Genomic DNA, 17,271 nt, shown 5'->3' with positions numbered 1-17,271 from the left:
TTATATAGGGCACCGGGCAGGTGCATGAGCCTTCATATTTTATTATTTTATTTATTTATTTTAAATCAATTACCCTAAATTTAGGGATGAATCCATATAAATTTTAAATTAATAACTGCATTAATTTAAATTATAAACTTTCTTTAAATATATTAAATTCCCGTTTTAAAAATCAATTTTTAATTGGTTCATTTATTATTATTAAGAAATTTAATTTATTAATATTCGTTCAATTTCGCAATTAAAAGAATCATGAAAATAATGATTCGGATTTTATTATATAATCATAAAGCTAAGAAAATGGACACATAAACTAAAATAATAAATCTTTAACACATAAAAATGCATAAAATTACGTTAAAAAAAACTAAATGATATATAAAAATTAAGGGTAATATTGTATTTTTCTAAATAATATATGTTTTTTTTAAGGGACTTTTTTTTTATTTTTAATTTAGCCAAATTATTAAAATTAGATAGAGAGAAATAAAAAAATATATATATTTTGCATTTTTATAGTAAATGTGTATCCTAAAATTACCATGCATAAATTAATATTTAATTACAGTTCACTGTATCAGTACAAATAATGTCCCATTTAATTTCCCTAAAATAGAAAAAAAAATTATAGCTTTTTAAAAAAATTTCTTGATAATAACTTAACAATAAATGTGAAATCCAGACTTTTTCTTTTTTTTTCTCGAAGAAAATAAAATCCCCGTGCCTCCGTCACCGACAGGTAATTGAAACGGCAGCGTTTGACCGTTTATACAGCTCCAAATTTAGGTCGGCTGCTAAGAATCAAAACGCATTTATCTATTCTCATAATACAATTTTCTAAACTTTTAAAATCATAATTACTCCTTAAATAATATATATATATATATATATATTTCTAATTTATTTAAAAATTACATATAAAAAATTAAAATAGGTTAAAGCCCTCAAACTATTTAATTAATAATTCATTACGTGGGATTACATGTAAGAGAGGAAGAGTGCCACCGATTATGATAGGGGAATTGTGGACCCACATTGGTTGGAGATGAGAATAAACTATTATTTTATAATAATGTAAAAATCTCTTCCTAAGGGACACGTTCCTCAGTAAAAAAAATATTATTATATATTAAAACAAATTTTAACAATACTAATTTAATTTATTTGAAATTAAAAGTAGTTTAATAATAGGTAGAGAAATAATTCCATAATAAATAATAAATATGAACATAAAGGAAGGGCAGAAGAAAAAGAAAGGGTTTAACCAAACAGCAAGCTATTTACTATCCAAAACCTGCCAAATCCCCATCACATTTACTCCCTCCCCCCACCACTCCTAAATCCTCTATAAATTTCTTTCCCCCTTTTGTCCTCCTCCCATCGCCGCCACCGTCGCCGCCTCCACCGCCGTCGCTGCCACCTTCGTTGACAAATGTCGATCATTTCCCTCGTAACTGGATGGCCCGGGCCTAGCGGGTTTGGGTCAGCTTCCACGGCGGAGGAGGTGAGTGAAGGGATCGACGCTGCGAATCTCACCGCCATTGTGACCGGAGGAGCGAGTGGGATCGGGCTGGAAACGGTGAGGGTTTTGGCGATGAGAAAAGTGCACGTGATCATCGGAGCCAGGAATTTGGAGGCTGCAAACAAAGCTAAACAGCAATTACTGGAACAAAATCCGGCCGCCAAATTGGACGTTCTTAAGCTTGACCTTTCTTCCATCAAGTCCACCACGGAATTTGCTCATAATTTCCTTGCGCTTAATCTCCCTCTCAATATTTTAATGTAATTTTTTTAAATTTTATGAATTATTTATTTGAATTATTTATTTATTTTTTGAAGTGATTTTTATTTGTGTAATTTCAGAAATAACGCTGGGGTTATGTTTTGCCCGTTTCAACTCTCTGAAGATGGGATAGAGTTGCAGTTTGCCACCAACCACCTCGGTACAATAATTATTTTTTTATTATTAATTAATTAAATATATATNTTTTTTGTTTTTTTTTTTTTTTTTTTTAGGTCATTTTCTGCTGACAAACCTACTTCTTGAGAAAATGAAGAGCACTGCCAAAAGCACAGGAATCGAGGGTAGAATTGTCAATTTGTCATCTATTGCTCATGTCCACACTTATGGGGATGGAATTCGCTTCAATAAAATCAATGATAAGAATGGGTATTTATTTTATTTTATTTTTTTCATTAATTATTTATTTATTTTTAGTTGCGAATTATAATAGAAAGCGGTTAATTTATAGGTATTCTGATAAAAGAGCGTACGGGCAATCAAAACTAGCGAACATTTTACATGTCAAGGAGCTTACTCGTCGATTTCAAGTAGGTCTTTAAATTTTTAATTTTAAAATTATAATAATAATGATATAATGATATTATTATTATTATTTTGTTGGTTATAGGAAGAGGGTGTGAACATAACAGCCAACGCGGTGCATCCAGGGTTGATAATGACGCCTCTTATGAGGCATTCCATGCTTCTCATGAGTACGACACGTCGTTTCTCGTTTCTCTTTTCTCTTTTCTCCCCCCTTTTATCTTCTTATTATTTATTTCATTTTACGACATGTCGTTATTTATCATCTCTTTCTCTCTCTCTCTCTCGTTATAGGGCTTTTGCAGGCTTTCTCCTTCTTTATCTGGAAGAATGTTCCTCAGGTAAATAAAACCAACTTAATATTATTATTATTAATTTTTTGAAATATATATTACAAATAATATGTTCGTCATAGTTTAGTAATAAGGCATCGATGTTAATTTTTTTTAGGGGGCGGCGACAACATGCTATGTGGCACTCCACCCGAGCTTGAAGGGAGTGAGCGGGAAGTACTTTTTGGACTGCAACGAGAAGCGAGCGAGCTCATACGCTAGAGACGAAACACTTGCAAAGAGACTGTGGGACTTCAGCAAGAACTTAATAAATTCATCCTACAAAGTATGAAACGAAGTCATGAGGAAGCTGAAGTTTATAAAGAATTAAGAGAGATTAAATAATTTGGTTGTTAGGAAAATATATATAAATATTATATTTTAGTCCATAGTTTTTGTTTTTAAGGAAGGTGGTGTTGTGGGCCTTGGAAGGCCGTAGTATTGGTGTTGTCATTCCATTCATATTGTTTGATAGTGATATTCAATCCATTAACTAAGTTACCTTTATCTTCTAGAATTAGCCTCTATTTTTCCCCCTTGGGCTAATGGGTAAGCCCCAATTTCTATAGCCCACCAACCCAAAGTCCATGCACCAGCTTGGGCATAGCCTAGCCAGCTGGGTTCAAGTCTGTCTATATGGTTCATGATGAACTAAGGCTAAGAACACTTTCACTCTCCAGTGTATATGGAAGAAATGCATTTTGCACAACATTGGTTGGCTAAGAATATGAACAGTTTTGACAGAAATCTGGCAAAAGAACAGATTTCTTATAAATCAATGACATGAATATGTCTGTGAATAGACATTATGATCTTGAAAAGAGTGATTTCTCTATCCAAATGGTTAAACTCAGAAAAGCAAACATATGAGAGGAAGAGAACAGATAGAACAGTCGTGTGCATATATATATATACACATCTAACAATGTGGGGTGATGATTCCAATCCAAGCAAATAAATACTTTAGCGCTACTGAAGAAAAACACTGACAGCCAGATTGCATTAAGATCGATCAAATGCTAATATTCAATCCCCTTGTATATTAATCTATGGAGTACATGCAGAATAGCAGCTGGAATCTGATAAAATCTTGCTGCAATATCTCCCCGAAGGATAAAATTGTGCATGTTATATGTGTGTGTGTGTGTGTGTGTTGAGAAACAACGAAGAGGTGCATTAGCTCGAACACGTACAAAAGGCCATTTAGAACATAAATCTGAAACATATACCACAAAACCAGGACCAGGACCAGGACGCTTGTTCAACCTTGAAAAGAAGATGTGCAGGGAAATTGATACCATTTTAGCCAAATCGGGTTATGAAAACCAGAATGTAGCATTCACCCAGCTCGGCTTCGGATGACATCAAGACCCATCTCGGTTGGGTCGGTTGCTTGCAGCTCAACCTGGAATCCATCCAGCTCTCTCTTGAATCTATCTTTGGAGCTTGCATATATCATCTTGCTTCTGACTCTTGCATTATCAGGGGACCTATAATCAATGGTGTTTTCTTATGAGAGGGATAATTGAAAGGAAAAACATGAGAGGAATGCAGTAAAGGAGATGTTCGCTATACCAGGCAATGAAGAAGATCCTGCTCTTTTGACAGTTCTCTTCAGTAACAAAGTCAAAATCATAGACAGCGTAACGACATTCATCCGAAGGAAGGCTTGCAGCAAAGTCCTCATAACTTTGAGTTGGCTCGCCAACTTTCTCTACTACAACTTGCTTTTGCTTCTCCTCAATCTTAAACACAATAAAGCGATATGTTCTTTTGGCTTTGAGCGCCAAAAACTTCAGTTTGCAATCATCATTCACAGCCATTCCCGATGCTGCATTGGCCTATGTAATGCAGAAGGAAACTGCTTAATATAATTTCAAAATCCAGAAGAGAGGCACAAAAAAGCTCAAAAGGCATAACAAAATTGGAAACTAAAACGTTCTTGATAACACATCTATAAAACCAATGGCTACAAAGCAAATCAACGAGGTAAATAGTGTTCAATCTAAACACTGTAAAGGCAGAACATAGAGAATTTTTCTGATCTGATAATATTTCGCAAAATTTCAACAATTGTTCTGTTTCTCCCCTCATAGTGATGCAAACAGATTTGTGATTAGGCCAAATCCATTCCAAAACTTGAGAAAACACTCTCTAAGAGAAAGTTCTATTTCAAAATAATATTCCAAAGCCCCTTTATAATTCAAAATTGGTCTGTTTATAGTCCTACAATAAAATTAATAAAAACAACGAGTTAAAACTAAAATACCAAGTACTAATTAATCCAAAATTAATGGCAAAACTAATATTAACCAAAATAGACTAATTATCTAACATCTTATGCTATATCAGATATCTTCACCTTAGCCATCATCGTGTGGTCATATTTAGTCAAAATAAGATGATCACGCAACATAGGAATATGGGCAGTATAGGATTTTCCCCCGTAAGATGTTATCCATATCTTGATATTGATTTCCACCAAAATTTAAAACAAAGGCACAACCAAAATATGGATCCCTTGTAGGCATCGCAACTTCACAGAGTTTTCACTTCATTAACAACATGCACAGGAAGATTAATAGCAACTCAGAAAGCTGAAATACACTAATATAACTTATAACAGCAAGCCTTGACAGAAATTTCAATGTAAAAAAACTTGAAGTAGAGAAACAAAAACAGTGATCAAATCATTGAAGATCCACGGCCACTCGATCACTCAAATTTGATAATAAATTACAGAAAACAACGTTTCGTTTAGTTGAAAAAAATCACAGTAAAATTAAAGTCGGATCGCCGATGAAACTGCATGCAAATCAAAACTTCAAATCTAGAAACATAGCTTCAAAGCTTCCACACACGTTTAATTTCAGAAATACATGCAAGAAACTGAGAGTGCAGTAATTTTCAAAAGAGGCAAACTAGAAATGCAATCGAACATTCTCAAGAACTAAACAGATCATCAAACCGTGAATGAGAACAGAGTCAGTAAAATTTCAGAGGACTCGCCATTTTGAAAGGAGACAGACGAAGCACCGATGAAGAAGATGAAGAAGAACGCGGTTCAGAAATGAGAGAAAATCTAGAGACGCTTTTATAGTGAATTTTTTTTTCCGGGTACTGCTCCGGGGCACCGCTTTCGTGGGGGTGATTTACATGTGAGAGTTGGCGATGAGATGCTGACTATCCAACTAACATTCGCCACGTGTACATTAAGCATGGGGCAGTTCCTCTGGCTGCGCCGCGGCTCGGTATAAGCCGGCTTCAATTAACCTTATTATCTTTTATTTTAAATTTATTATTCTTCTTTGTTTTTTTATCTAAGTCAAACTTAATTTGACTTGTAATAAAATATTTAATATTATACAAATAATTAAATTACTATCTATCACCTCAATAAATTTCTAAAAGCACTCCACTTTTAATTTTATATCTAATAAATATTTTTAATCTAACAGTAAATATAAAATAGAGATTTATCTTAGTAAAAAAAATTATTATCCCCATATTTGACTTATCACAAAAATGTTTGACAACAATTAAAAAAATTCCAAATAAAATAATATTTGAATATTTATAAACAAATAAAGAAAGAAAATAAGGCGTAGTAAAGTAGAACGAGGCTATAAGGCTCGTAGATACGGCGAGCGGCTCGGCGGCGGTGGGCCCCACGCTGCTCTTTAGTTGAAATAATTAATTATTATTTATTACAAATTTATTTAAATTTTGAACTGGGATAAAATAATTGGCTATCTCCCTTTCTCGAGATTCCTTCCCCTGCGTCGATCTAACGCAATTCCTTTTTTCTTTTCCTTTTTAAATATAATAAATAAATAAATAAAANGTTTATTATTATTTTTTTAAATAGTTATTTTAAAGTTTTCATTTTCAATATAATCTTTATTAAAAAAAATTGTAAATAAATCTTAACAATGTAATATTAATCTCATTTCTAAAAATTCAAACTTTAATACATTAAATATATTACCATTAAAGTTTTAAAATTAACTAATTTATTTTTCGTATAAAATAAATAAATAAGTAAATATATATATATATATATATATATATATATATATATATATATATATTTTATTTTTTTATTATTTTTTTTTTTATTCGAGAGTGAATTATTTAGATAGTAGGACTAACGAATCATGAGTTGATATCGGAACCTAACCAATCTAATAAATCGATAATGATTATTTAAGTTATATTTGATAATTACTTTTGATTTATGGTTAATGGAACCCGTGTTTGTTTTCTCGTAATGAACTTCATATTTACTAAAAAGTATTTGAATCCGTGTCATGTCGTTCATCTTCATCGTTACTCGATGCTCGATTCATCTCCACATTATTTGCCTTATTTATTACATCTTGTTGTTAATCTTCGACGCTACCCGTCATTCATCTTTGTTACTACTTGCCTTTCGTCCTCATCACTGCTCACCATTTGTCTCGTATATTGCCCCCTATATTTTAGGGGTTTTCAGCTCGCAGTCTAATCTACCTAGTAGACTCAACCCTAATGATATCACGATCATAATGGGTTGAGTTGCCCAACCTCATCATATTAGTCTGAATGGAGAACCCATCATTCTAACATTTCGAATTGATCTACAAAATTTGCATAACTGATGACCAAACGTTGACTTTTACTAGCTTCAATTGTTTTTTTAGTTATAAATTCAATAAAATTAGTGCATGTGGGGGCGATTAATTAAATGACACAACTGTAATTGTTAACGTACACGTGTGCTTTATATAAAAAGAAATACAAAAGTCTATTATTTAGTATATAGTTTGATTAACCTTTATTAATTCTTAATAATAATGTCACTAAATATACGCATCATCGTATTAATTAAATGGCATTATCGTATTAAAAAGGGTTAAAATAAAAATATAAAATAAATCTACAATCGTCGAGCAGGGTAGATCTCATGTAGTTCAAAAGTTGTTCGTTTTTTTTTTATAGAAAAACATTCGACTCTATATATATATTTTTTAATGGAACGAAAATGTGAAAAAAAATATTAATTATAAATAATAACTAATATTATTTATCCGTTGAATTAATATGTAAATAAACATTTAATTAATATTATTCTTCGATTAAATTGAAAGCTTAAAATAAAAGGAAAAAAATAAAAATAAATTAAGATTTAACTGCAAATTTCCCAACAATTTCTGTGAGATAATATTCCATGCACAACAACTAAACCAAATCTTACCAAAAAAATTGAAAAAACGAAACAAAACGACAGATCGAAATCGAACATAAACATACTTCATCTTCGGATCGAACAAAACGACGCGTCGAATCCGCTAGCTCGCCGGATTTGGAGCTTCATTGGACACCGCTGGAGCAGGAGGCCTTGCCGCCGGCGGATCAGCGTAGCGGCTCTGCGGCGGCGGCCGAGACAGGAAACTCGATTGTGGATCGACAGATTCAACCGGCAAGGGCGGTCCGGTCGGCGGCGGCGGTTCGGAAAGGTAATCGGCGGTCATGAAAACGCCCTGCGAAGGCCTCCTCTGGTGCCTGCCCGATCGCTGCGACATTTTCCGGGAGAGATTTGAGAATTGAAAGCGTGGATTTGGGAAAAGAAAGAGAGAGGAACAGAGAAATAGTGAGAGTCGCGGGCGTAACCGTAGAGTTGACCGGTCTTTATATACATTTAATTATTAACTTAAATTACATATTTCCTCTTTCAATAATTTTTTACATTATGGTTCCATTTTTAATATACGCGGTTCTTAGACAAAATAAAAAATAATAATTTAATAGCTATAAGTTTAATAATTTAAACTTAATTATTGTAATTCTTATTATTATATAACGAATTCGAAGAATATTCAATATTCAATATTCAATATTTATAAATATATTGTCATATTTCTAAATTATATATATTTAAAAGTTTAAAAATTTAATTTCATATTGAAACTATAGAAAGGGGGAGGGGAAAGTTCGAAACTACCCCTGTGATTCATGCACCAAAGAGTGTTATTATAGCAATGCAATTTAATGAACGGAACGGACGCACATGTTCGTTTGGATAACGTTTTAAATCCCACGCATTATTAAGAATAACCGTAATTTATAATTCCGTTGAGTTAGGGTTAGGTTACCTTTTTAGATTTTTTTATTATTATTTTTGGCTGCAAATTTATTCACCCCACACAATTATAACTAGACCATATTTATTTCGAATTATTATTATTATTTTGGTGTTTTTTTTTTAATTTTAATTCAAATATAAGATGTAGATTTTTATTTTTTAATTTTAAAAATTGTGTAATAAGTCCGAATCTTAACAAATAATTAAGGTTTTTTTTTTTAAATATAAAAATAAATTAAATCTTTTTATATTTTAAAAATTCAGACGTTTATTAAAAAAATTTAAAAGTTTTAAGACCAATAATATATAAAATTAAAAGTTAAATAATTTATTAAAATTTAATTTTGTGGGATAGTCCCGTTAATAATCCTTTAGCCTTGGTCCAATAGAATCCAGAGTCCAGTTGGGCTCGGCCCAATAAGGTCGGCCTATTTACAAAGAGCATTCCACGTAAGCACACTAGCTGGCGCAGTAGTAACACGTGGTAGTTTATTATTGGATAAAAAAGTGGACCCCATGGGCTTTTCCAACTGTCATATCGTCTCTCTGAAGATCGTGAAACGCGACGAACTTTACTATTTTTTGCTGTTTTTTTAAAAAATAAATGAATATTTGTTTTTATTTATTTATTTATTTTTTTCTTACGGGAGCTTTGTTTTTATTTTCTATCTCTATCTCCTACAAAGCTAAATCTTGACCGCGAACCAAAAGGCCTTCTCATTTCAGTTTTTTTTTGCCGCTCTGCTTCTTCCCTCTCGTTTTTTTTCTTCCTCTTTCAGGTTTTCGCGGACAAAACCCTAGCCCTAACCAATCCGCTTTTTGTTTGTTTCGATTCTGATTCTACGGTTTCGAGACCTGAAATTTGTTTCCGACCTGGCAGATCTCAGATCGTAGTTGTTGGAAATTCAATCGGTGGTTCTGGTGTTACTGGATTGGATTTTATTGGTTTTTTGTTTTGATTCCGAGTTTTTCTGATCGGATTCTTGCTATACAGGGTTCAAGAATGGCGTCGAGGTTAGATTTCTTGAATTTTACGTGTGAACTCCCCGTTTTTGTTTTATGGTAACCGTTGGCGGTTAATTTTGGGAATTAATGGCGTTTTCTTTTTTAATGATATCCTCTTCGTTTGGTTTAGTTCAGGTTGTATTGAAGTTTAGCATTCGAAATCTCAGGCTCTAAGGAATTTGGATGTTCATTTCCACTCTGTTTGGGCTTTTTGGATGCTGCCGATTCGGTTTGCGGTATTTTTAGCTACTGGCTCTACCGACTTGGAAGAATATATATTGGATGGGAGAAGAAGCACCTGGTTTGGTTGCAGTTGCAAATAAGCCGCTGGAGAAAGAGAGCGCTTCGAGTACCGAATTGAAGCGTGACCATCAGTATCTCGATGAAGATACGGAACCTGAGTCGTTTCACAATAAGAAGCAGGCAAAAGAAGTGTCGAATGAAGACGTTCGGTCAGAAGTTTCTAATCCTGTAATTTCTCCGAAAGGGAATCATTTCCAAGATATTACCAGTCAGCCAGACGAGCAAGAAAATACCAACCAAGTTGAGCGTGGGGACCTTACGTCGGCTTGTTCGGGAAATTCAAGCTCAGAGGATACCTCAAGCGATGGAGTTCGTTGCCAGAACAACACGTCTCGGAATGAAGTTGATGTGTGTGATGATGATGAAGTCTCCCGGGTTGTGATTGAAATTCCTAAGCATGCTAGTTCAACTGGAATTAAGAAAATTACGTTCAAATTCAGCAAAAAAAAGGACAACAATGACGCATCCAGGTCAGCTGACAAAGTTCATTCTTATGGAAACTCTGACAAGGACTGTAAACCCGAACCATCCTCGGTTGACGATGCTTATACGGAGACATCTGCACATAGCTGGGAAGGCTGTGCTGAGAGCAGCAGGTTTCCTCCAGGCCCCAGTAAAATGGAACTGAAAATGTCGAAGAAGGTTTTGCCAAACAATTACCCGTCAAATGTGAAAAAGCTGCTGTCTACTGGTATACTTGACGGAGCTCGCGTCAAGTATATATCTACGACAAGCGAGGTATTTGTTATTTTTCCGACTACGCGGTTAGTGCCATAATGCTATTTTCTTCACGTCCGGATTTTTTATTTAATTTTATTTTCATTTTGCTGTCAGATAAAGCTAGATGGTATCATAAACGGCGGAGGTTATATGTGCGGATGTTCAATATGCAATTTTACAACTGTAAGTATGAAGCAATTTTTTTACATGATTTCCGGACTTCCTTATTGTGACGATATAATTAATATGGAATTTTTGAATAGATTCTCAGTGCTTATGAGTTTGAGCAGCATGCTGGTTTCAAAACTAGACATCCAAATAATCATATATACTTGGAGAATGGGAGGCCGATTTATAGTGTTATACAGGAAATTAAGAGTGCACCTCTTAGCATTTTAGATGAAGTGATTAAGGAAGTAGCGGGTTCATCTGTTAACATGGATTCATTTGAGGCTTGGCAAGGTATTGATGTTTCTGATTTTTATTATGAAATCTTACTCTCGTTTCTGGAAGTTAATTGAGGTGCTTATCTTTTGTTTATTTTTTTGGATGATAAAAGATAAGAAAATAAATAAATTGTTTACATGCCTTTTAACTAAATGAGCCAGTTTGCTTCATTCAAGCTTGGATATTCAGGATTAGAGCTGCCTTTATCTGCTCCTTTGTCATTAACAATTAAGTATTGAGACTAAATTCTGAATAAGTGATTAGTTTGCTTCCTCTGGAAATGAAGGAATGGCTCTCTTTGTTATTGACAATTTTATGTTCTGCAGCAAGTTTCCACAAGGACAGTTCAGGCATTGAAGTGGAAAATGATAATGTGAAGCTTCCTAAATTGTCACATCCCATTGAGAGGTATAAACTAATAACTTGATAACCCTTTTCTAAATTTGTTGATAATCTTTTCTTTTCTTTTTTATCTTATTTCTAGCTTCCTCATGTGGTATCCCCTTCACCCTCTTGCGTCAAACAATTGCCACTGCACATTTTTGTTATTCAATATATTTTTTTCAGTTGCCAGTGAGATAAAACGTATAGTAGTGCCTCTTTTATTTGAAGACCTAAGTTGTCTAAGATTTAGTTTCTTGGTTCTATGGTTTCAGGGGCAAGGAATTTTTAAAGAAATTCCCTAAGATTTTGGGTTGTTATATCAACCTTACTGACCATACCCAAGTAAATACTCTTGAATGGTTTAGTCATTTTTTGTTCTAAAATTTTCTTGAAATGAAGGAAGTGCGTGAACCTTTTTCTATCAGCAACGGCCTCTATTTAGATCAAAATGTATTTTATCATTGACCTGGTAGCATTTTGCTTCTTGGTATTGCATTAAAAGCCTGAAGCTACAAGCTAGCATTGTTTTTGGTTTGTCAACTCTGATATTTATTAGCATTTCAAAAATGCTGGTTGCTGTGTGTCACGGTCTTATAGTACGGTTGTGACACTGTGTGCGTAAGACATCTTTAGTTTGCATTTAGATGATTGATATTGTGCTTTGATAGTAGTAAGACCCTTGTTTTTATGCAGACTGAACCCTAATTTATCCAACCCAGTCATGCAACAGAAGAAATCGGCGGAGAAAGGCACAAAAAGAAGGTATTTTTTTCTTATTGGTTATTAGAATTACAAGAACATTTTCTATTTATTTTTAAAATAAAGAATGCAATTTCTATTTACTTTTCTTTTTAAAAAATGCATTAATAGTTTTCTTCCCCCTATATTTGCAGGGACAATGATCTTCACAGGCTACTTTTCATGCCAAATGGGCTTCCAGATGGGGCTGAGCTAGCTTACTTTGTCAAAGGACAGGTAAATAGGAACTTAGCTGATGTATGTATGTGATGAAAAATTTCTTGGTTGATCTGACCTTTTTTCCTTTCCGTTTCCCCTACTATCCAAAGAGAATACTTGGAGGCTACAAGCAAGGAAATGGTATACTCTGTAGTCACTGTAATCGCGAGGTTAGGTGCTGTAATTTTTATTGCTAGAGTAACCCTACCTTTTCTACTGTATCGATCTATTTCTAAACCATTTTCAAATTTAAAACAGATTAGCCCTTCACAGTTCGAAGCCCATGCAGGGATGGCTGCCAGACGTCAACCGTAAGTACAGTTTATATAATCTTGGAGTGCTGCTAGATTGTCATACTAAAAAAGGTTCTTCAATGGAATGCAGCTACCGTCACATTTATACTACAAATGGTCTTACACTTCATGATATTGCCATTTCCCTGGCTAGTGGGCAAAAACTTTCATCAGGAGACAGTGATGATATGTGTGCTGCATGTGGTAATGGAGGGGATTTGATTTTCTGTGATCGATGTCCTCGAGCTTTCCACACAGNGGGGGGGAATATCATGTCTTAAATGAAGATCTCCTCAGGTTGATTGTAGTTTTATGTTTATTCAAAACTGCTTCCAAAATAATGTAATATGCCTGCAGTATGGATTCCAGTTTGTGTGCATGGATTGGCTTAGCATCATCATTTTCCCCCTACTCGGGCCAGTGGCTGTGTTTATTTTGACTTTCTCACATTACTAATTTCGTTGAAATATGTCTTGCTTATTTTTATAATTGGATATTAGTTCTGCACTCCTAAAGCTTGTTCTTTCCAGGGTGCCTGCATCTACAGAATGTCCCAGAAGGTGTTTGGTGTTGCCCAAACTGTAGAGACAAAGTGGGTTCCAGTTTGAAGGCAGCTTCCGGAGGCCCTTCGAGTTTTCCAAAACCAATTGTATTTAGGTTGACACGAGTTGTTAAAGCACCTGAGTATGAGATTGGTGGTTGTGTTGTTTGCAGGTAGTTACTTATTTTTTCTCCCATTCTCTTTAGGAAGTTATTGGTTCTGAGTTAGTTTAGGAGAATGTTACTGACACCTTTAATCGTGGCGTCTAGGGTAATAAATTTTATTAATTTTTAAAGAACTTGTTTTAGGAAGGGACTACATGTATATATATATATATATTTGAACTTTGATAAAAAGTTGACTGTTGACCTCCCATTCATCCTTTTAGCCCTTTTTCATTTATTTATTTTTCTATAGCTGAGAAGATACAAATTTTCGTACTTTTGTTGTTTTTAAGACAATATTTACCATTTGCACTTCTTGTAGATTTAGTAAGTTGGTTAGAGTTTAGTAACTTTCTAGGTGTGTTGTTTCCTTTGTTAGTTAGCAGATGGGTGACGGTGGGATATCAGCAAACTGAAAGGCTAACATATGTGATTGATTGTTTCAGGATAAACCCAAGGCTTTTCTTTTTACTCGTTACATTATTTTAAAAAGGAAATTTCATATCTCATTATCTTTTACGTTCATGATTTATATGATCCTTAACTCTGCTACTACTTCTAATCTTGTAGGCGACATGATTTCAGCGCTGCTAAATTTGATGATCGAACTGTACTGTTATGTGATCAAGTATGAACACTGTCAATTTTATTTGAATGTTTCCTACGTTACTTTTACTTTTACGTCGTCTAATTTTCTCTTCTTATTCAGTGTGAAAGAGAATTCCATGTGGGCTGTCTGCGGGATAGTGGATTATGTGATCTGCAGGTATGCTAACAATTAGATTAGTAGCCTTTTAATTTTAAATAATGTTATGATGCTACTTAGTGGATCCTAATATTCCTGTAGGAACTCCCCAAGGATAAGTGGTTCTGCTGTGATGAGTGCAGTAATATCCATGTGGTCCTTCAGAATACAGTTTTGAACGGGGCACAAATTATTCCAGATTCATTATCAGATTTAATAATCAGAAAGCACGTTGGAAAAGGATTATTTGTTGATGAAGCTCTTAATGATGTTCGGTGGCAAATTTTAAGTGGAAAAAGTCGCTACCCAGAAGATCTTCCATTTCTTTCAAGGGCAACTTCTATTTTTCGAGTATGTTTCTCCATATTTATTTGATACTCCAGCAATTCTTCTTCTTAATCTCCTATTCAAATTTCATATCCAGCCTTTACAAATTCGAAAATTTTAAATCCGTTCCTTTCCGCAATCCAAATATACATAAATTCCACACTAATATAGGATCACAAATTCCCTTCAATATTGTTTGGATTTTTGAGTTAACTCTTTCGGGTTGATTGAAGTAATTAAATCTAGTTTTCTAATCGCATTTAATATTTCCTTCACAGGAATGTTTTGATCCTATTGTTGCAAAATCAGGTCGTGATCTGATACCCGTTATGGTTTATGGGTAAGATAAATGTTATATCTGGCTATTCTCTCCTTTTGGCAAGTTATATATCCTTTTGTAGGCTTGTTTTTCAATTGATAAATTTTGGTGGAACTGTTCAAGGCAACATGGTCATGTTCCCCATGCCACAGTAATATTATTTGGTTTGTTAAAATGATGAGGAAAGACTCTAGGGTCATGAATTCATACCCTATATTGCTCATTAACTGGTTTATCTCTTGTCTGTTTATTTATTTATATGATTAGATGTTTGATACATTGTGACTCACCGCAGGAGAAATATATCTGGACAAGAGTTCGGAGGAATGTATTGTGTTGTTTTAATTGTGAGGTACGACGATATGTCTAGGGTGTTCTATTTATTATTTTTTTTTCATATGCTGTTTCCCTCACATTCCGTGGTCGTCTTCTGCTTCGCAGGTCTATAGTTGTATCGGCTGGTCTTCTTAGGATCTTTGGCCGTGAAGTTGCTGAGCTTCCTATTGTTGCCACAAGTAGAGAACATCAGGGCAAGGTAGGTGCTTGAGGTTTTTTTTTTTCTTTTTTTTTTCTCTTTTTTTCTCTTTTCTTTTCAACATGTTGAGATGAATGGTTATTTTAAATTCTCACTATTTGGTTAAGAATACAAATAATATATATATTGACCAAGTTGGTGGGTAAGTTTCTTATTGTGAATGCCAAGACATGGTGTTAGCTGTTGTTTTGAATTGTGGATTTCATCTCCACTTTCTTTGTTTGACTATTTTTTTTTCCCCTTTTTTGGTGGCAGGGTTACTTCCAAGTATTGTTTTCCTGTATAGAGCGACTACTTTCTTCCCTAAATGTGCAAAACCTTGTACTCCCTGCAGCCGAGGATGCTGAATCAATCTGGACCAATAAATTGGGTTTCAGAAAAATGAGTGAAGAACAAGTAAATATCCCAGAAACTCAAATTACTTCAACCCTAATGAACAGCAAATAAGCTATCTGTTGAAGCGTTTCTAATTTTGTTTGTCTATGATTGGGCAGTTGGCGAAGTATATGAGGGAGGTCCAGCTGACGATCTTCAATGGGACATCGATGCTAGAGAAGGTGGTGCAGCGGTCAACATGACGAGACGATGAACGACGTAATGATCATCGGTGTGCAAGTCGAGTCGTATTGAAATAACCCAAGTAGGAAGGAAAATTGGAATTATATTTTATTTCATTCTTTGTCTCCTTTTAAATCCTACATAGCGATCAGTAGTTTTGCTGTATAATTGGTGCTGAGTTTTGGTTTGAACAATCTCTTGGGAAGGCTGTTCTGTTTGTACAAACTAGAAATTAGATAGTTCAACTAATATGGTGAGGGAAGCGAATGAAGAAAGGGGAAAAAGAAAAAAAAAGAGAAACTAATAAAATTGCATGCTGACCTTTTATTATGCATGCTGGAGATCTCACCTTATTTTTGTAGCTGCCTTACCCAACTTTTGATAATGTTTCATGTAGTTCTTCCAAAGTGTAAAAAATAATAATACAAAGAAAGCCTGAAATTGCCTGTTGCCTGTTTTGATAATATTTCAGATTTTTCATTCTTGATTCTAATTCTCGTNTATATATATATATATATATATATATATATATATATATATATATATATATATATATATCAAGTATTATTGTGAGATTTTTATTAGTTAGAGAATGAAAGAAGACATTTCTTTGTGAAAATCTTCTTCCTAACTATCGGAGTATATATGCTACTTGGGCTGTTGCTAGCAATCAAACACTCTCATTTAAACGTAGTATTGATTTATTTATGTATTTATTTATGTATTTCTTTAATTAGGTGTCATAAAATTTATCTATATAATTTTAAATTATTTAAAATTATGAATCTACAACTAAAAAAAGTTAAATTAATTTTTTAAAATTTGAATGGGTTAGAAATGTATTATATAAAAAGACTGATGTCGCAGCAGCTTCATGACATTCCTTCAATCTTTTAGGGTCAGAATCATTTCATGTAGGCACGAAAGTTCATCATATATTGTATCCCCTCAATCCACATCTGTTTTTCTCCTTTTCCATTGCATTCAAACTCTATTGTTCTATCTGTTGTTACTATACCAAAGTAAGCCCTCTGCTCGTCGCCGTCCGATTCCGTTTCCCGCTCGGGCCATGCTGCGACATCACAGTTCACACCTGAGATCACACCTGAAACAGAACATAGTTCATCAATATAGATGCAGAGATGGTTTGTTGTGTGTATGGAGCGTTATCTTACATAGGATGAAATTTGT

The 17,271-nt window shown here is 34.0% G+C and overlaps 3 protein-coding genes across 5 annotated transcripts; 2 read left to right on the top strand and 1 right to left on the bottom strand.

Annotated features, from left to right (window-relative positions):
- Window positions 1–1,313: 1,313 nt before the first annotated feature.
- LOC111800669 (short-chain dehydrogenase TIC 32, chloroplastic-like) lies at window positions 1,314–3,172 on the top strand. Its single transcript, XM_023684472.1, has 7 exons — window positions 1,314–1,782; window positions 1,864–1,943; window positions 2,017–2,170; window positions 2,253–2,331; window positions 2,412–2,496; window positions 2,621–2,667; window positions 2,777–3,172. Exons 1-7 carry the CDS (start codon window positions 1,433–1,435, stop codon window positions 2,948–2,950), a joined length of 969 nt encoding a protein of 322 aa, XP_023540240.1. The 5' UTR covers window positions 1,314–1,432; the 3' UTR covers window positions 2,951–3,172.
- Window positions 3,173–3,631: 459 nt separating this feature from the next.
- Window positions 3,632–5,776, bottom strand: LOC111800670 (actin-depolymerizing factor 2-like). Of its 2 annotated transcripts, none has more exons than XM_023684474.1 (3): window positions 5,668–5,776; window positions 4,234–4,499; window positions 3,632–4,148 (listed from the first exon to the last, which is right to left on the bottom strand). In XM_023684474.1, the coding sequence occupies exons 1-3, from the start codon at window positions 5,668–5,670 to the stop codon at window positions 3,998–4,000; spliced, it is 420 nt and encodes a 139-aa protein (XP_023540242.1). In that variant the 5' UTR covers window positions 5,671–5,776; the 3' UTR covers window positions 3,632–3,997. The 2 variants fall into 2 exon arrangements, with proteins under 2 accessions (XP_023540242.1, XP_023540241.1); XM_023684473.1 differs by lacking the exon at window positions 5,668–5,776 and adding an exon at window positions 5,021–5,643.
- A 3,656-nt stretch (window positions 5,777–9,432) lies between these two features.
- LOC111800330 lies at window positions 9,433–16,537 on the top strand. 2 transcript variants are annotated; one of them, XM_023683973.1, is made up of 19 exons: window positions 9,433–9,796; window positions 9,923–10,828; window positions 10,925–10,993; window positions 11,074–11,272; window positions 11,584–11,665; window positions 12,335–12,403; window positions 12,535–12,616; window positions 12,709–12,768; window positions 12,857–12,909; window positions 12,983–13,146; window positions 13,419–13,605; window positions 14,167–14,224; window positions 14,306–14,362; window positions 14,444–14,692; window positions 14,947–15,008; window positions 15,283–15,339; window positions 15,429–15,522; window positions 15,778–15,918; window positions 16,017–16,537. In XM_023683973.1, the coding sequence occupies exons 2-19, from the start codon at window positions 10,070–10,072 to the stop codon at window positions 16,098–16,100; spliced, it is 2,526 nt and encodes an 841-aa protein (XP_023539741.1). In that variant the 5' UTR covers window positions 9,433–9,796; window positions 9,923–10,069; the 3' UTR covers window positions 16,101–16,537. The 2 variants fall into 2 exon arrangements, with proteins under 2 accessions (XP_023539741.1, XP_023539742.1); XM_023683974.1 differs by having other exon boundaries at window positions 9,918–10,828.
- Window positions 16,538–17,271: the final 734 nt, after the last annotated feature.

Source organism: Cucurbita pepo, chromosome LG08, assembly GCF_002806865.2.
Source record: "Cucurbita pepo subsp. pepo cultivar mu-cu-16 chromosome LG08, ASM280686v2, whole genome shotgun sequence".
Classification (NCBI taxonomy): Eukaryota; Viridiplantae; Streptophyta; class Magnoliopsida; order Cucurbitales; family Cucurbitaceae; genus Cucurbita; species Cucurbita pepo.
The sequence above is the reverse complement of the archived record's forward strand: the minus strand, read 5'-3'. Positions and strand labels throughout refer to the sequence as shown.